The sequence below is a fragment of the Eublepharis macularius genome, chromosome 11 (assembly GCF_028583425.1).
Source record: "Eublepharis macularius isolate TG4126 chromosome 11, MPM_Emac_v1.0, whole genome shotgun sequence".
Taxonomy (NCBI): domain Eukaryota; kingdom Metazoa; phylum Chordata; class Lepidosauria; order Squamata; family Eublepharidae; genus Eublepharis; species Eublepharis macularius.
In genome coordinates this window covers 83,513,316-83,533,659 of record NC_072800.1, presented here as the reverse complement: position 1 = coordinate 83,533,659, position 20,344 = coordinate 83,513,316, and the positions used below count along the sequence as shown (strand labels likewise).

The 20,344-nt window shown below is 42.6% G+C and overlaps 1 protein-coding gene across 2 annotated transcripts in view; it reads left to right on the top strand.

Moving 5' to 3' along the window:
- The first annotated feature begins 18,654 nt into the window (after positions 1 to 18,654).
- DPP6 (dipeptidyl peptidase like 6) overlaps positions 18,655 to 20,344 on the top strand; it is a 496,940-nt gene continuing 495,250 nt past the window's right edge. For both annotated transcript variants that reach the window (XM_054991455.1, XM_054991456.1), the window contains exon 1: positions 18,655 to 18,879. In XM_054991455.1, coding sequence (XP_054847430.1) covers positions 18,655 to 18,879 — 225 coding nt within the window. The remainder of the gene's footprint in view (positions 18,880 to 20,344) is intronic.

Here is a 20,344-nt window from a genome sequence, read left to right as displayed (position 1 = left end):
TAGCAGTTATGCATACCACCTTACTGAAAACACATGGGGTTTCTGTCCCATCTGCTGACACCAGCAAATGACTCATACTGATTAAAGGAAATTACTGGAAGATAATTCAGCAGAGCAGTGCCTTTCCCCCCTTAATTGTTCTGTCTCAATTACATCTTATCTCTGTATTCTTTCTATTTTCCACGTGCACTTGATTTCTAAGCACAGTGCTTCCTTCTATGTACTCTTGTATTTTTGAATGATTCATAAAAAAAAGTTACAAAATTTTGCACTGAGTTTCTGTAATATAAAATTTGATTGCTCAGATTGTATAATGTAATATAATTTTGTTTATTTGTTTGTTTGCTTCCTTTCTTCATTTATTCTCCACCTTTCCCCCCGGCGGGAAGACCCAAGGGAACCCATCATTCACTACTCCCCAGTTTTATTCTCACAACAATCCTATGACAGGGTTGGACTGGATGACCATGGCGGTCCCTTCCAACTCTATGATTCTATGAGGTACGTTAGGCTGAGAGTGTGTGACTGGCCCAGATCGCTCAGCAAGCTTCTGTGGCAGAGTGGAAGATTTTAATCTTGATGAGCTAGTTAATAATAAGGGGAAAACCACTGGTCCCCAGGGGTATCACCGTTTTCCAGAGCCGTATCTAAGACCAATAGAAGGACACTCAGGATGGCTTTGACACTGTCCCAGTTGTAGTATGTGCAAATGTGTGTCTGAAATGGCATTCTGTGGAGGATTCAGGCAGTGGCATACTCCTCTGGTCAAAGTAGCCTATGTGTTACGGCAGATAATGGCACGGTTTATAAACCAGGAAATACCTGGGTTTAGATCTCAGTTCAGCTTTGAACCTACTGGTATCCCAAGGCAAACGACCATTTCTTGGCCTCAGTGCACCAATCCACCATGTATAATATGGACGTGATACTGATACATGAAAAGTGGTTGTATGGATTGCTCAGGTGGGAAGCAATTTGGACACTTAGGGGGGAAATGCTGTATGAATATGTTTATCATTCTTGTGTGTCAGTCATTGGTGCTGGAAACCTACAGGTGCTGCTGCTACTATTTGGGAAGTTTAAATGCCTCAACACATTTTTTCCTGATTTCAGATTTTTCTGCAATGCTGGGATGTATTTCAGGGTCAGTTTTATTCTCACAACAATCCTATGACAGGGTTGCACTAGATGACCCTGGAGATCCCTTCAGGGACCTCCAGTCCATGGCTCCAGGGTCTGGATTTAGGTAACCTTGGATTTGACCATGTTAAGAATTATATAGATTGATTTTTAATTCATTTTACAGTGCTTTTTTATTATGCTTGTTAATTGTTAGCCACCTGGGTGGCCTTGATTGGACAGAACAGTGGGACATAAATGTTGAAAATAAGTAGATACATTTCTACTGAATAATTAATCCTATGCTTAACGAGCATTGGGGTTCATCCTGTGTGGCTTGGGTTTCCATGTTGTCTTTGTAGGCAATTGTACTTGGATAGTTCATACTTGTTTAGTGCTTACAGGGACTGAGACACCAATATAAATGATATATATCACTTTCTGTTCTTATATAGGTATAGGGCTGCCAGGTCCCCCTCCTGGGGGGAGGGGGGTCCCCGCACTCGCCTTCTTCTTTGTCTTCATGCATGTGTGTTCCTGGGATGGTATAATGATGTCACTTCCTGGAAGTGATGCCATCATGCAGGGTCTGGGAGCACACCTGCGCTTCGCAAGAGACCAGGGCCCAAATCGGCCTGCTGCAAAGTGCAGGAGTGCTCCCGGGCCCTGCTTGATGACATCTCTTCCAGGAAGTGACATCATCACTCCAGGGAGTGATATCATCATGCTACCCTGGGAGTGTGCCTGGGAAGCCTGTTCCCCCACCTTCCCCCCCCCACTGGCCAGGTGCGTGGTAGTGGGATCCCCCACCCCCACTGGGGGACCTGGGATCACGATGTAGGTATAACAAAATGTCCAAATAAAATGAACATTGTTTGGGAAAAGGCTGACATTCTTTTACTTGCCAGTTTTCTCTGTTCTTGGAACAAAGGAGAACCATACCAGAAGAGATTTGCAAATTCTTAGGGGGGAAAAAGATTATTTGTTGCAAGTACCATTCATGCAGATTTCTATAATTTTCTTCTCAACCTATAATGTTTTCTAAGCTGAATGTAAGTGTATTATTTTGAAACACTGTAGATAGTTCAACAACTGTGGTATTGTGGAGCATATATTGTCCATGGGGGAAAATACTACTTTCTAGCAAAGCATTTAGTGATTAATATTATTATTAGCAAACTAATGGTTCTTTTTCTCAATTGACTCCTTATCAAGTAAAAATAAAATATTGAAGGCTTATGAATGGGCTATGATGAATGACTTTCTGTCTGCTATTGGGAAAAATCAACAAGTGTGAAGGAAATAAAATATTGATGAAGTATATTTAGAAGAAAAATCTTGCTGGAATATCAAACATTTCCCTTCTCATATAAGTATGAAACATGTGTACTAAAGCGAACATGTTTTAGGTTAAAACAAATTTAATACTTTTTAAAGTTCAAATGGAACAATTTAAATAATTCTTTAAAACTAGGCTACTAATAGTTATTCTGTACTCTTGAAATCCCTGGCTTTACTCCCAAGCAAAGGGTCAGACCTTACAATTCCCTTCCATTAAGTTGGTTCCTACAATCTCAGTGTCCATGACTTCCACTGGGGAAGAAAAACTTCATTTGTTGAAGGAAGCTTTTGTCCATTGGAGAAAGACTTGACTGAAAGGAGTTATAGGATGTGTTTAAAATCGGGATACCTTCCTACATGATTGAACTTCTGCTTTTAATTGCTTAGAAACTTTCAGTCACTTCGGAAAAAAACACTAAAACTCCCTTTTCTGAACAAACAGCAAAACTCATGACTTCCTTTTTCTTTCGTGCCTTACTTTCTGAAAGTTTCCTTCTCTTGAAGTGATGCACTCTTTGTAGACCTAACCTCTGCGTAGAACACCAGATTGGCTCTTGACACAGGAAAGATCCACTGATGATGTGTCTGTATTCCAGTCTATTGGTTGCATGTGCCAACCAGTCATGTTTATTTATTTTAAGAACATTTCTATACCTCTTCCTAACTGAGTTTCTCAAGGTAGTTTCACATAAATAGGCAAGAAATTAAAAATGTAATAAAATCCCTAAAATACTATAACTAGACATCAACTGCACTGGTAAGTGTTCAAATAACAGCAGAAGCTGATGAAACAACATACAAAGAGAGATGTGCTCTCTTATCATAGTCATAAAACAAATAATAAAAACCATCATTTATGAAATGAAGGGCAGACCACCCTTTCGTCCCTTTCAAGCTGCCCAGGTCCTAAGATCTTCATTAGAGGTCTTTCTCTGAATGCCACCTCATCAAGAATTAAGTTGGAAGCAACTAGAGGGAGAGCGTTTTCAATGGTGATACCCTGTTTTTGGAATACTCTGCCCAGACAGATTTATCAAGCACCAATACTACTATTATTTTGTTCCCCTGTGCCCTTGATGTATGCATTATATTGTTGTTTTTATTTTGTTCTCCTGTCTACTGTTTAATAGCATGCTTATAGGTTGGGGGTGGTGGTTTGTTTTTTTAATTATAATTTTATTGGTTACTGGTGGGGGGGAGTTATTTGTAATTCACATTTAATAGAAAAACTAGCATATAAGAAATACTTTCCACTAGTGGTGGTCATGCCCTTATAGAAACCATTATCTCTGAGGACACAAACTATGCATGCATATAAAATACTTGGAACCCTACCTTTTCTAGAAAAGGTATCAGATAACTAGCTTTAGAGAGAGAGGGAGCTGTCCGAGGTGCTGTAAGAACTGCTTATAGGAGGTACTGCAAGAGAGGACTAAATTATGGACCTAGTACACCACTGGTCTAGTTTCAGTGCTGCAGTTAATATTGTTTCCTTTAGTCCTTTGAGATGTTGACGACAGTTTAAACACACCCTAGAAGAATTAGCAAGATTAGAATAATCTCACTTTCATGTAGTAGCTTTGTGGGGTTTTTTACACAACCTAATTTATACATCTTCAAATTTCTACGCAAAGGCACTCACACAATAGATGCAACCAAGCTGACTGCAGTTGAGAAGCTATTGAGGAAATATAAATTGGTTTGATTTCCCTCCATATCAGTTAATGTACTTCTCTAAAATCATTACCTTGTCAGTTCCGTTTTGCTGTTTGGTACTTTTTTATTTCTTTATGTCCCTCCATAGGGACTCATCCTGTTTTTTTCCTCCTTGTGACAGATACAGTTCAAATGCCCTCATTATTGTAGACTAGCTTGTAGCAAAAGCAATGAAATAGGCAACTTGAAATGTTTTGCTTCACGGGATTTGAAGTTAATGTTTACACACAATCTGAATTGTCTGAATTTGTGACGATCTGCTGCAGAAAGAGAAACATGGCAGCAACGCTCCATTCTGGGGATGCTTTAAAATTTCTCTTTAGCCAAATGGTGACACCTGACAGCATAACTATCAAGAAATGCCTTTTAATGCAAATTCTCCTTACCCACAGCTCCAGGAATTCAGGGAAGGTTTAGCTGAAAGCGTTTCACATTCTAAAGGTTAGGGGCATAAATTGAATGACTTAAACGACTGCAGTGCAACTCAGTATTCATGGGAAAGGTGGAGAAAAGAACATTAGAGTTCATTTTTAGGAATCGCAGGAGCACCCTCCAGTGGTGATGCTGATCTGCACGTGCCAGTTTCAGTCGTAAATTCTGAAAGTATAAAATCATTCTTTTCATGCATACATAGTGACTGTAAATACTTGGAATTTTTTCCTTGAAAAAACCCTCTTATTCTTATTTATACCACCCGCTTCTATGAAGGTAGGAATGTTTTTCTTGACATTGTGTAAGTACAGCACGTAATATAAAAGCAATAATCAACTATTGTAACACAGCTGAATGTAGCACTGGGCTGTATCATGTTTGCTACTAATTTTTTATGCAGGTCTGGAATGTGATAATGGGCACACAGTTCAGTGCCCTGTGAAACACATTTTCAGTGTCTTTTAAACAAGTATCTACCCCTTATGGATGTGAAGAACATCTTGGCATTGACTCATGAGTCTCAGAAGCCAAGTAATTGGCTGAATGTAATTTCTATTGTCCTGTTGAATAGAGTATCCATGCCCTGCAGAACATTTTATCCTTTCTTTTGCCTGGTAGAAGTAGGATAATGATGCAAAACAAGCAAAAATATGCAAACTTGTTCATTGTCATAATGTATACAAATTTCAGCACCCAGCATTGTTCTTGGCACAGAATCTGGGTTGCTAAAGTTGAATGTTTTGGAAGTGGGCCACTGCTATAACTTCACAGTAGATGAAAACCAAGCAGAACCCTTCCATGCGGCAAACCCAGTCCACATATTATCCTATACTGCTATTTACCATTTTAAAAAATCCTCTTGGAGATTTGCTTATGAATGCCCCTACTTGTTAAGTCCTGAAAATGGTTTTTAAAAATTATTCTCTGGTGGAGTGCTCCGAAGGAAATCATCTTTTAATCTTGCTTCATTAGTCTACAATACATACTGCTGTCTGATTCTGTCCAATCAGTTGCTAAATTGGATTAAAAGTGTATATTTTCTACTTCAGCTGTGAATAATGGAGTTCTCAAAATATGCCAAAAAGTATTAAAAGTTAAGTCATGTTATGGACAAATACAGCGGGAAGATCTCAAGGTTTTCCATCCTTATGTTTCTGTAGATTGCTTCTGTTTCTGTAGATTGCTTCTGTAGAATGTTTCCTTATCACCCTTTCAAAGAAATGATGATTATATTTGTCAGTCCTTGGCAGGTAGAATCCTCAAGTTCTCCACAGCAAACACACAGGTGTATTGGTTGAAGTAACTTTATTAGAGATCCATCAAGTTCAAGGTGCTCAGACAAGTGCATTGGCAGAAGTGATGTAACGGGGCCTGGAGATGTTAGTCATAGGGAATGTTCCCACCATCAGGATAAGAGCAGTTAAAGTTTTGGGTGCAAAAGAGCCAGGCAGGTTGTCAGGGAGAAGCTTGGGTTAGTCTAGACCGAACAAGGAATGAAATCATCTCAGTTCCCAAGAAAGATGCATTTCGAGCTGGCCACAGCCAGCCTTCAAGGATACTTCTGGAGGCAGCGGGGAAAGAGAAAGTAAATACTTGTGAGATAACCTACTGCCTTAACATCAATAAGAAACTCCTCATGCCCTCAGAGGACCCATGCACAACACAGCTTACATTCATGGCAGATATGCAGACAGGCATATATGACAATATTTTCATAAAGGTATAGCGAGGCCTAAGTAATACATTAATGTTGGGAAGAACTAGTTGTTTTTTCTGAGCATACGCAGATATGAATGGCTCTGCCACTTACAAAACTTGGAGAAAGCATTCATTCCAACATCCTTGGATCATGTCACTCTTTCTTTGTAAATCACTGTTACGCTAGTGAGTGGTTCTTTGCACAGGAGCCAGAAGACTAAAGTCAAACCTTCACATTTGGCAAGTGTACCATTACAAGAGTCCTCTGTGGTTATTTCCATGGTGTGGAAAGTGATTTTGTGCAATTAAACATAAAAGTGTATTGAGACCAGTGTACATATTTAATTGCTTACTCTTAAGAAACTGTGATTAATTCTCTTCACTCCCCCGAAGTTATGTCATTGATCTTAGTTTCTGAGCCTTTCTAATGGGGCATGGACACTGTTCTAGCATCATTTGGAGAGCAGAAGCCTGCATTAGACTGGTGCAGTTCCCAGAAGAATTCCACAATAGATTTTGTTTTGTTCAAGAATTGTTTTTTCTCACCTGGAGTTATCAAGTACATCTTGTGATTTATTACAAGCACTGCAGGCTTTGCTGGCAGGCAAACTGAAATTAGAAAATATAGCTGTTCCATTAAGACAGTGCAAAAACATAGTCCTGAGGAACGTGTTTATTTAAACCCTCTTGGCCTAAACCTAATAGGAGGGAGGGAGGAAACAAAATATTGTTTTAGTTTGCTAAAGTCTGGCCTCCCAAAGATAGGACAAACTAGACAGCCTGTGTTTCTCAAAAGGCAAATTCAGGTTTACATTATCATGGTTTCCCGATAAGTATGCCTATTGATGCACGCTTTTTGTGTCCGTAATTTAAAAAATTTCTTGGGTACACATATAAACCAGTGCATTATGTTAAGTTGCTCATATAGATACCCTTGCTTGTGCGCTAGGACATGCTGCACTGTTGGTTATATTCAGTGTGGTCCAGTGGTTAGTTTATTGGACTTGGGGTGAAAAAACCCAAGTTATAGCTAAAGCAGATAACCTCGGCCAGTCGTGCATGCTCTGTCATCCTAATTTACCTCACAAGGTGGTTGTGTGAGGATAAAATAAAGGCAAACCTGCTGCCCTGAGCTCCTTTGGGGAAGCATGGGATAAAAAAAAAATGGGATAGAAAGGCCACAGATCCCAAACAAATGCACAGACTTAAGGACCATGCTACATGTGGTGTTTGGAGCTTCGTGAATGTACCTTGTAAGGGGAAACAACAATCTATGTGATACCACTTTAGATTTATGCCACAATGCAAGAAAGAGAGGCTGTATTTCTCTCCCCAGCAATCTGGTTTTTCCAGACAAGGTTTCCTTTTGTACTAGAATGGGGAAAAAAAATAAGAGAGTCACTTTCTCCATGCCTGTCTTTTTTTCACTTCTGGCTAATAACAGTGTGGGAGAGTTTGGCAAAAACACTCTGTGTGTGTGTCTCAGCTTGAGTCCAAACTGGAGCTAGCATGGCATTTTTGTTTTTTAAAAAATCTGTTCACAGATCTGCCAGCATTTCATCTGGTCTGGCAAACCTCGGTATGCTACTATGGAATGTGTATAGAATAGCCCTTGCAGCACTTCCAGAAAATGCTTGGACTTTAGTGAGCCTTCTGAGGGCGAGGGGTTTCACCTTTGCAAGGGTGGCCACTGAGAACATCTTTCTGTTACCTGTTGGATGCATGATCTTGACATAGCAGATGTTTTAGTTAAGAGAGTGCTCTTGACATGCCCGATAGTTTGTTGTGGAACACTGTGATTTTGGAAAGACAGTGATTTTGATCTTTGTAAAAGCTGAAGGAGGATGTACAGAATGGCAACTGGGAATACTTGGTGAGCCATCTCTGTCACCATGTATGAATGTGTGTTAAAGATCCCTCTATTGTTATACCATTTTGTTTGCTATTAACACATGGGTTTTTTTAATTGACTATCAGTTTGGTTGATGTTTGTTCCACTTAGGTAAATGCTTTTTTAAGTCACAACTATGAATAGGGGAAGTTCTGACCTGGATAGCTAAGGCAAGCTCAATCTTGTCAGATTTTGGGAAGCTAAGTAGGGTAGGCCTGGGTTAGTAATTGGATGGGAGACCTCCAGTGAAGACCAGGGTTACAGAAGCAGGCAGTAGCAAACCACCTCTGTTAGTCTCTTGCCTTGAAAACCGCACCAGGGGTCACCATACGTCAGTTATGACTTCAAGGCAATTTCTATCACATGAATATGGGAAGCATTTTTTTTAGATCCGCCCGGGTGCTAGCTAGAATAATCCAATCTGTTTTGTGATATTAATTGCAACAAACAAGTTTAAATCTCATTGCCAAGTGCAAGATTAAATAGAGGCATAAATTGTCCAGTAAAGGGGCAGGGAAGCTTTCTGCTCCATTTCCACTACTTGGCAGTTGGTCACTGTGTAAAATAATCATGAAAATTCAAGAAGGAACTCTGGCAGGTTTTTATTTTCCTTTATGCCATTCTGAGAAGCCTTGCACAAAAAGGTGATTTGCATTTAGCACTGCGCTCTGTTGATTTTAGATTTATCTTGATACTTTGATGTTGGATAGACTGTAACTCAGGCCTTAAATTATAAAACATACTTGAACATATGAGGCTGCCTTTATACCAAGTCAGATTACTGGTACATCAAGAATAATATATTCTGATACAAAATACCTTTCCAGGCATTATTCTTCAGATAGTTAAGATCTTACCAAACACCGTATACCCAAGTTTCTTTTATTTGGAGATGCCTGATGCTACTGAGCCATATTACCCTCCTTCCTTAAAGAAACAAGTCAGAGATGACTCTGCCATGAAATAGGGAAGCTTTCTCTGGTGAATTTTGGGTTCAAGGACTGTGGTGTGGGAGAGAGAGAGGTGTGACTTAATGGGGCCCAGTAGTGCACTGTGAAGTTCTCCATTCCAACCTTATTGAAAGAAATAAGTTAGAGTCGAAATTTGCTGTTGTGTAGCTCCTGTCCAATTTGATGGGAGGTCTTGGAGAAAAACATCCCAGTGGATCATTCCTCATTGTAATTAGCAGGAAGGGGAGTGCTATAAAGATATTCTACCTTGGGAACCAAAATGTCTTGGGTTAGCCCCGCCAGAAACACCCTAGCTTTTGTACAGCTACAAATGGAACACAATTATCTATGCATTCCCCCCTCACCCATGTAGGGACAAAATTCTGAATATAGGCTGCTATACAGAATCTTTGTGGAGCAGGGCTTGGATGTGGTTTTGGAACCTTTTAAATTCATTTTTTATTTTGGTTTCAGAAATGTTTGTTGAAAACAAAGGTTTTATTTATTAAATAAAATATGTATATCCTGTTTTACCTCTTGGTACAAGTTGGCTAATAACAGATGTCATTATTCAGGGACATTGACTCTCATTACTTGTATATTGGGATCCTGTACATTTTTATATCTAACTATAATTAATCAATAATGAATATCACTTCAGTCCTGGCCAGTCTACACTGGCTTCCAATCTGTTACCAGGGACAATTCCAGGTGTTGGTGTTGAACATTAAAGCCCTATATGGCTTGGTACCAGCACACTTGAAGGCCCACCTACGCAACACTATAGTCATTTTCTGAGGCCCTGCTTTGGGTGACCCCCATCTTCTGAGATTAGATGGGTGGCAACCCAGGAGAGGGCCTTCTCAGTAGTGGCAACAAAGCTCTGGAACTCTTCTTCCAAGGAGTCTTGTCTGTCCCCTTTTGTTGCCATCCTCAGCCAGCGGGTAGAAACATCTTTGTTTCCTTTGATGTTCTCTCAGTGTTCCCTCTTCCCTGCCTTATGTTTTAATTGTTGTTTTTATGTTTCTGTATGTGTATTTTATCTTTGTTTTTATTGTTTTAATGATATGTTTTTGTTTGTTTTTAATGGTTTTAAAGGGTTTTTTGTTATGTTATATATGTTTTTAATCTGTTAGTTGACTTGGTGGTCCTGATTAAGGGCATAAAGGTGGGGTATAAATTTTTTAAACAAATACATTAAAATTAGCACTACACTGCATACTTGTCTTATCACTAGCGTACCCAGAATCGCACTGCACAGGTCTTTATAGACTTTTATTATTTATTGCTGCTTTGACATTATATTTCAGAATTTTCTGGCTTTGGCATGGCTTTTGAAATGCTTTTTCTTTCTATAAAGGCTCTGACAAAGCTCCCATAAAACTTCACTAGAAAGCCATTTATGCCAGCAATTCATTCTTTCTTAGTCTTTGGCAGAGCTCATATTGATTCTTTGTCTTAAAGTAGACTAACATTTTTCATTATAAGACCTTGTTTTCACTGGTTTATAACTTTGCCAAAATTTTGGCTGAGATCCAAAGAACAGCACCACTGGTCCTGTCCAATCAGGATGGAATATTTCTCAAATGTGTATTAAACATCCAACCCCCTCAATGTGACATGACAAACCATTGCTGGAATTAAGAGTAACTTTAGAAGGAATTTGTGACAAGGCAGTTAAGTCTGCAAAGAAAAAGCACTGTAAATCCCATTGCAGAGTCCAGACCCCTGAGTGTGCCTAAATGAGGGCGTTACACTTTGTATTCTTTGAACTTAAAAAATGCACTTTTGAGAAATTAAGTGACAGCAGTTCAGACATTTCTGAAACCTTTATTAAGGAGGAAAGAAGTTTAGCACCTCCAAGCTCTGGAGTACAATGTAGAAGTTCGGTTCCAAAGTGGCTTTAGATGGGATCAATAAAAATATTTTTAAACTTTTTTTAAAAAACATTGCATTTCAGCAAAACAAATGGGCCTTTTAATATTTGGCTTAAAGCAGATAGTGGTAGAGATGGCCAACAGGAACATGCAAACTGGTGGAGGCCGCCATCTTACTAATTTTAAAATACACGCAAATGTTAATATCTTGGTAGAACAACATTTATCTATCAGCGATCCTGGAATATAATTCTCCTCAAAATATAGTTTAATGGGTTCAATTGAACATTTTGCCTAGAACCATGCAGAAATAAGAGTGTGCAAGTTATAAATCCTAAAAGTGCTTGTAATAATCTGTATTTAAAAATCTGCTACATTGCCCCTTAAAGGGCTAAGTACTTGCTGCATTGACTTGTTGGTATGTGTGTGTGGGTAAAAAATTAGCATGTCTTATTGCTGTCCTTGATCATGGCAGAGATGACAACTTCATTCAGATGCCACATCAGCAATCCTCCCTACTACGGTTTGGAAAACTAAGACTGTTCTTTAAGTCCATACACTCTGGCCTTCACTCTTTCTTCCCCCCTTTGTGTACTGACTCTTTCTTCTGCTTCCCGTTCAGCTCTGGGCGTACTTTGCCATAACATCCAAATGGTTCAAGCTGAGACTTTGGCCCACTTGTAATATCTCCAAATCAGAACTCATGGTTTGCAGGTGGTTTATACATCGTGGTTTGGTGGTCAGTTCTGATTTGTGCTAACTATACATTGCTCAGTTTGAATGTCACGAAAAAGCTATGGTTGAAATAAACAGGAAATACAGATAGGCTTTGGTAGGCTCATCTGGAATAGAGAGCAGGCTCTGGTGTATCTTAGGAATGATCTTGAGTCTGATTTGTAAACTGCTCTGAGTGGGCATTAAGTTGTCCTGAAGGGTAGTATATAAATTGAATGTTGTTGTTGTTGTTGTTGTTATTAATGAAGAGAGTTTATTCAGTCATTTATTCAATGAGTGAATGAAGAGAGTTTATTCAGGAACTACAACTTTGATAGAAAGCAGAAAAATAGAATAGATACTAACTACCTTACACTATTCTATTCCCTCAGGAATTAGAGTTCAGAGGGGGAATTCAAGCTCAAGCTATCTGGCAAAGCAGTGAACATGAAACAATGTGACATATAGACATATGTGTATATATATACAATACGTAAAACATTAAAACCTCATATGATGTATAAAGTAATTACAGCCTAGGATCACATTAATAAACTTTAACTTTGAACTGCCTTACTAAACAGGGAGGAGGGACTTCCGGGAAGAAGCAGGAAGTAGCCTAAAAGCACCAATCTGGAGACATGCAAGGAGGGAACTTAGGCAGAAAGAAGGATCTTATTTTGCTATCTGTCTAACTGTCAGATTTGCTGCCCCCTGCAGGTACTCTGCCTTCTCTGTACACAAGACATTTTATTTCCAACAGAATGAGTTTACAGCATGGTCCTGATCTTCCAGAACATGGTTTAAGGATCATCTAATGTGATGTTTTGAATTTGATCCTACTTGGTAAATGCATTGGTCATACTCTGGCTCCCAAGATAGCCTGTCAAATAGATCACACCAGCTTCTGGTAGCACCTTTAGTCTTCTGGTAAAGGGAAATTTACTGGCTTAGAAGGCCAGTGGTGGCCAAGCCCAACAACTCTGCTAGCGGCTCAGTCCACTTGGCTCAGACCTTTCACATGTAAATCCGTGTCTGATCACCATATGTCCCTTCCTGCAGTGCTGCCTGTTTGGGGGAACAGCCAAAGGGTGAGCCCCTGCCCATTGTTGGTGCCCCTGAGTTCAGTGGCTCCTGGTTTGTAGTGCCACAAAGGCTGCTTTGCTGGGCTTGCTCCAGAGCCTCCCCCCCCTTCCCAGTCCACTCATGTAGCCCCCACTTTCCGCTGTAGGGTCTCTTTAGAAAAGTATAATTGCTACTAATTCTAGAGGGATTGGAATTGTGTAACTGTAAAGATAAACATTTATTTTGTCACAAGCAATGAGGAACCAAAGCATATTTTGTAAGCTGCATGAAATGGTGACCAAAGCTAGCAGGTTTACACATCTGAGTATAGAAACAAAGAAGGGTCATTTTTTTTTTTACACAAAGTGACATCACAAGATAAAGCATTGCAAGTGATAGCAGAAGTTGTTTCTTAGTGCTACGCCAAGTACAAAGGGATACAATTTCAATCAGTGTGGGTGATAAAAGGCAGAACAAAACCAATAGGTTAATGGGTACTGGGTCACATGGGCATCAGAAGTTTTAGCTTTGATTTCCCCAAGTTTCTCAGTCATTCTAGTGAAGAAACAAGATTGCTAGCGTATGGATATTCAATGGAAGTGTCAGAGGAAAGGCACTCTGCCTCACATAATGTACTTCTGTAGGTGAAGGATGGGCTATGTGCCAGAATACAGTTTTGTCCCCTTGCATATTCCTTTCCCTTTCTCAGTCTTCAGTTAGCTAGGAGACAGGGCAGGACATATGAAGCTGCTTTATGCTAAATCAGATCGGTGCACCTAGCTCAGTATTGTCAACCTTTATTGGCAGCAGCTTACCCAGGGCCTTCGGCAGGGCTTTTTTTCTGGGAAAAGAGGTGGTGAAACTCAGTGGGTTGCCCTTGGAGGAAATGGTCACATGGCTGGTGGCCCCGCCCCCTGATCTCCAGACAGACGGGAGTTTAGATTGCCCTCTGCGCTGCTGGAGCGGCGCGGAGGGCAATCTTAACTCCCCTCTGTCTGGAGATCAGGGGACGGGGCCACCAGCCATGTGACCATTTTCAAGAGGTTCTGGAACTCCGTTCCGCCACGTTCCAGCTGGAAAAAAAGCCCTGGTCTTCGGCAAATCTCCTTTTAAGTGGAGATTTTATATATCCCACCTTTCTTCCTCCAGGTCAAGGCAACTAACAAGTAGTAGTAACTGCAAGGACACAAATACATGTGTTCATCATCGAGACCAAAAACCCCCCACTGCTTTATATGGATGGCAGCCCACTTCAAATGGGACACTTTGCGAGTGCAGAATTCCCTGGGATGAGTTCTTTTGCTGCATGTTTAAAACAGGCACAGACACTTGAGAAAAAGAAACTTCTAGAGTTTGTATGGAGATACGGGTTTTGGAAATCTGGCCTTTCTGAAGTGTTGCTGAAATATCTGGCTGTTGGAAGCTCAAAGTGAGTGACAGCCAAGGGTTATAATTCTGTAATTGCCGCTGGCTGCTTCTGCACTTCCTCTGAAACATTCAGTACTTGGCAGTGTCTCAGAAAGGAAATCTGAGGTAGATGGACCATTGGTCTGAATTACCATGGCAGGCCCCAATCTTTAATTAAATGATTAACATGCTTCCAGTTCCAGATGAGCCATCTAGTTTCAGTGCACTGTTGGACAGTGAATGAAGCATGGAATTGCAAAATAAGGAGGAGAAGATCTTAGGTTCAGGGAGAAATAAGAGCAACTGCAGCTGTGCCCTGTCTTCCCGTGGCTTTGCTTTACCAATAAAATGATTGCTATTTAAAAATGCATGCAGAGGCTAATTTGGGTTGTAGTTATAAAACCAAGGGTCGTTCTTCTATTCACAGATTGTCGTACATTTTCACTATGTCTTAAATCTGAGGTACTTTATGTAGGGCTGAAAAACATGCTTCCATGCAGGGGTGTACAGAAATAACATTTTATTTCTGATGCATACTATCACTGTGCAAATTGCTTTCCCATTCTTAGCTCTTCTGAAGGTTCGGCCACCCTTGTCAATGGAAAGTGCTATCAAGTTGCAGACAATTTATGGCGACCCTGTAGGGTTTTCTAGGCAAGAGACATTAGTCCCTATTTAAAACTATTTTGGAGAAGAGTGACCTGCACAAGTGAGTCCATGGTTGAAATGAAGTGTGAGTTTTCCACCTAAAAAGCCTCCTTACTATCTTGGAAACCTAAGCTTCACAAATCTATTTAGTTGTACTAATATAAATGCAGTTCACATCCACGGGGAATCCAACACGCATGCTGTGTAGCTGCAGTGCAGCACAATATCTCCAAGTCATTTTGTTCTCTGCAACCTTTGCTGGACTATCCCCTTGGTTGACATGCCCACTCCCTCTACAGCCTCCCCCTTCCTGTTATAGCCACAGATTTCCGCTACCTTTGCAAAATTTCCACCCTCTATCCTTGATTTGATCATCGAATGTAGATTACTTTATGTGTCTCTGACATTGCTGTGAGCCAGCAAGGTCTAGTGGTTAGAATGTCAGACGAGGATCTGGGAGAACCCTACTGTATCATGGAAGCTTGCTGAGTGACCTTGAACCAGTCATGCTATCTCAACCTAACCTACCTCACAGGGTTGTTGTGAGGATAAAATGGAGGAGGGGAGCTGCTTTGGGTCCCTATTTGGGAGAAAAGTGGGGCAAAAATACATTAAAAATTGTGGTTCCATAGTCTTGCTTGTGTGTTTGGTTTATTGTGGCCACCGTATACATTTTTGTAAATGATTGTTTTATTCTTCAAGCTGGTATTTTAAAAAAAAGACTGTAAGCCACTTCAAGAGCTAGAAATGCAGGATAGAAATAGGCTGTTTGGGTGGATACTGTTTTTTGTTTCTGTACAGCTGTTAGCGTAGCATAACTACGAGCTATGGCAGGTTTTTTTTTAAAAGTTTGTCTGTCTCCTATGAGCACATAAAGCCAACCTTCCACTCCTCCCAATTTGGTGCAGCACAAATCAGGATGAGGAGCTGTAGGATTAGGGTGGCTCATATTTTTGTAGAACAGGAAGGGAATCGCATAGGAAAGAGTCCACACATTATCCCATTCTGGCCGTATTTGTGCAGATATGATGTGAACTGGAATGTGGCAGGGGCAGTTTGAGCAGAAATCCTGGGTTTGATGTTTATACAATGTAAGTTACAAAGGCACTCTTCTGCAAGAATAGAATAGGCACATACCTTTTGGATAGATAGCCCCGCCTTTTCTGAAGCTGCATGATTGTTTTATAGTAAAAGCTTCAGCAGTATCCAACTAGCATGTGGACTATCTAATCATAAGAAAAATCACAAGAAGATATCTTTGCCTATGAATAATAATGCAGGGACAAAAACAAAACCCCTAAGCATTTCGTTTTATTGAAGTCCATCATTTCTAAACGTGTGAGTTTGGGTCCTCTAGTTGCTTGTGTGGATGTTGTATGGTCATATTTGATATTTCTTTTATGTTACGGATGTAAAGGATGCTCCCATTCCCCCCTCCTTTTATTTTCATTTTGCTCCTTGATTTTTCTGCTGATCTCGTGCCTTGCTTGTCGCCTGGGATTTAGCGAAAGATTTTCACATCTTGAGTTTTGTCTAAGGGACAGAATAGCAATAATTCTGCAACAATTTTCAGTCTGCTTGTGGCTCAGCCATGAATCAGTCTCTTGGACCACTACTCTATGGGAAAGCGTATTAGTTTACACTTAAGTAATATGAACCTTGTAATGGGGGGGGTGGGGGTGACTTAATGCAAAGACCTTCTAGTCCTGAGAAGGATGGGTTCGCTTTCTCACTTCCTTTTAATTAAATGTCAGGATCAGAGATGTAAAAGATCAAAACGATGGTTCTTTCCTTTCAACTTTAGCCAGGGAGGAAGCATGGCCTGCTGGGGCCCCCTTCCCCAGGAGTCCGGGCTCCCTGTTTCATCTAAAGGTTATTGCTTTCCAGCACTGACTTTGAAGACCTGAGCAAGGAGGACCGGCAGATGAAGTCTTTTGGGGTGCAGAGGAAAATGCTCTGCCATTAGGTAGCTCTTTATATTTTGCTCTTTTCTAAAAAAGAAAGGAAGGAAGAAGCCATTGGTAAATAGAGGACTTTGAGCAACTGTAAACATACTGACTTTTTAAAAAATGCACAGGAAGTTAAGAGAATTGTTTTCTTCAATCAGATCTTATCCCCTAGCGATAATGGACAGTTTTCTCAAGGGGGTAGTAAACTTGAACGCTCTGTTTTGTTTTTTGTTTAAGTAATCTTGTACAAGAAGCCAACTTGTTAATTCTCTTCCAGCCCCGAGGAGAAAATTGAAGGGTATTCGTATATGGCTTTGACATCTCTGGCTGCTTGTCTCCTCTCTTTGTGACTCCTGACTTGTTTTCATTTTATATTTTTTTTAAAAAAAAAACCCAAAGCATCTGTTGCTATGGCAACCAGCATCCTGCTACTCGGGGAAGGCTGGAAGTGCAGCCCCCTTGGCTCCAAGTAATCTCGTTGGCTACGCAGCAGAGGACCAGCCGGGCACCAAGCCTTCCTGCGCGGTCCCCCCCTCCATTACTCCGAAGGGAGCCTCAATTAGGCGCTCAAGTTAACAGCGCGAAAAAGCTGTGGAAAGTCCCGCGGGTGGTTTCGCCGCTGGCTGAGTTAGATCGGGGCAGGCGGCGAGGAGAAGACCCTTCAATCTTCCTGCCCTGCCAGCATTTCCCTGCGGGCTCCGGGCTGCCCCAGCCCCTGCCGAAGGTTTTGTTTATTCCGGGCTGGCTCTCGGAGAAACAGTTTGCGCGCGTTTCCACAAAGGGGCGCTGAAGCACGTTTTAATGCAGCAAAATGAATTAAGCTCGAAATATTACGAGACAATTTGGTTGATTAAACAAGCAAGAAAGAGGGGAGGAAAGAAGACGGGGAGAGGAAGACAGGAAAAGGGTGGTTTAGCTCCCCTGGAGCCGGTTCCATCCCTTTGTGCCCACCACTGAACTGCTTTGCAGCGCATACCCAGAGGGAAAGGAGCAAAGCGATTCAGGCTTGCTGGAGATCAAAGGAGGGAAATTGCACCCGAGGCAACCGCGGGCAGTTCTTGCGCGGGGCTGGGGCTCCGACTCTTTCTCCCCCCCCCGCCTCCACTGAGCCTGTGAAAGCCTGCTTTCTCCTCACCCCCCCAGTCCCTGCTGAGTGAACCCGAAATCCTTCCACCACCACCCCAAGAAAAAACAAAAAAGCAGCCCCTTCGCTGCTTCCCCCCCCGCCTTCTCTTCCTCCTCCTCCCTCCCTAGGATGAGCAACGTGCTTTGAATGAGGTTTCCCATCCCTGTATTTTTTCCTCTCCCCCCGCGATTTTCCCCTCGCAGCTTTATTGCACACACACCAGCTCGCCCTGCGCGCACACTAATCTCTCTCCCTCTCTGCCTGCCTCTTGCACACTGCTGGCATGCGACCTCGGAGGCGGCTGCTCTGCCGCCCGGGAAGGCATTGGGCGAAGGGCGAATGAGCCAAGCCCCCTTCCTCCACACCCCCACTTCGCACCGATCCCGCCAGGCACCGCCATCTGGGGAGAGTTTTTTGTCCGGGGGCCCGACGAGTCGACGCCGCGTCTCCTCTGGATCGTGCAACGCCGCCCGGCTCGTGTTTGGGTGATCCCATCCCCTCCGGTTTCCCCCTTCCTTGTGGTGTTGAAGAAAGAGCGAGCGCAAGGGCGCCTCTCCGCCGCCACGGAGATGCTCCCGAGGAGGGCTTGACTCGGAGTGGGCAGTCCAATTCGAGGGGGGGCCGAAGAGGCGGCGGCGTCCGAGGGGCCAGCCCCGCCAAGCGCCTGCCCGGGGCAGAAGAGCCGCGGCCCCTGCCGAAGCCCCCCGCCCGGGCCGGCCGCATGGCTTCCTTGTACCAGCGGTTCAGCGGCAAGATCAACACCTCCCGCTCCTTCCCCGCGGCCCCGGAGGCCAGCCACCTGCTGGGGCCCCAATGCGCCGAGGAGGACCCGGCGGCAGCGAGCGCGGCGGCCGGCGCCGGGAAGAGCTCGCGTCCATCGCAAGCCGACGGCTCCCGGCCCCGCTTCCAGTACCAGGCGCGGCGGAGCGACTGCGAGGAGGAGGATGTAAGCCGGCCGGCGCGGGTGCGGGTGCGGGAGCGGGGGGATTGCGCTGGGGGCGCGGGACTGCCTTCTCCGCCCGGCCGCCGGAGTCCGCTTTCTCTTCGTCGCGGGTGGCGGGCTGTGTGTGTGTGCGTGCGTGTGTCCTTACGCTTCGTCTCCCCCCTGCACAACTCTGAAATCCTAGCCGGGCGCGTTTGCGTCGCCTCTCCAGCCTGCCCAAGGGACCGCGTGCATGTCTGGGAGAGGCAGGTTCCAAGAGAGCCATCGCCTTGGCCTCCCCGGCCCCTCGGAGGCCAGTTCTCTTTCTCGCAGGAGCAAATGGGGTGTGTGCAAGGGGGTGGGGGGTTTGGGTTGAAGTCTTTCTCCCTCTGCGCTTACTCCTTATCACCCCACATGCGTGCCTGTTTTAGTATTTATCTTTTGGTCATGTCGGAGGAGCTCACAAGTCAATTCCACTTGGTAGTTTGGCCCCTACCCAGACTCAGTAGCAGGTAAGCAGTCGCAGGAATTGGGATGTCAGAAAGGATAGATCATTTGGAAAGGAACTTTTCCTTCGGAGAAGAACTTTTTCTTGCTCAAACCTTACCTGGATCCCTTACCTGTCATTCCTCCTCTTTCTATTAAAAAAAAAACCTGTCAAGAAATAAACATCAAAGAATCTGAACAGCTATATGAAGCTTTTAGAAGATGCTAAAGTGTAAACTTGAGCAAACACGTTTTAAGTTTCTCCCCCCCCACCCACCCCAATCCTTCCTTTCCACTGTTGGGAGTAGAGATTTCAAAGGGTTTGTATTTGCATATTGCCTTAGTAACCAGTGACTCATCCAGGGCACATTGCTGGCTGATGATCTCAAGAAAAAAGTTCCAGTCCCTTTAGACTAATGATTCCTTATAGTTTTAATGGGAAGTGGAGAGCTTGGGTGTGTATGTGTGTCTGGTTCATCATCACTGCTAGGCTTCGCTGGGGATAACAACATATTATTTGGGTTGTACTTCTTTAAAGCAGTCTCGTAGTATTTCTTTTGGTTGTTTGGGAAATACATATTTTAAGATATAGAAGCCAGGAACTTGGGAGAAAGGCATCAGGACTTTAACTGACTGAATCTGCTTCACTACATCACAAAGAATATATATTTCTCAGAATTGTTTTCTCTTCTGAAGTTCCCATCAGACCAACAGCTGTGTTCAGCCTTAATTATAGAAGTCACTAATAATAATCACAAACTGATGATTGCTTGGAACATAAGGAAGGGGGAGGGGAAGACAATTCCTTCCTGTTTCACTCACTTGACGCCCCTGTTGTCAAAGACTTTGCAAATAAGTTGTGGGGTTTTCTTTCCCCTTGCTTGTTTCTTGGTCGAAGGAGTATTTTTTGTGAGGCAGCTTAAGAGGGGGGGTGTCTAACAAGGAGAAAAGCATAAACATCCTTTAAAGGAGCCCCATGTTTTTTTTTTCTCTTGCTAAGAAT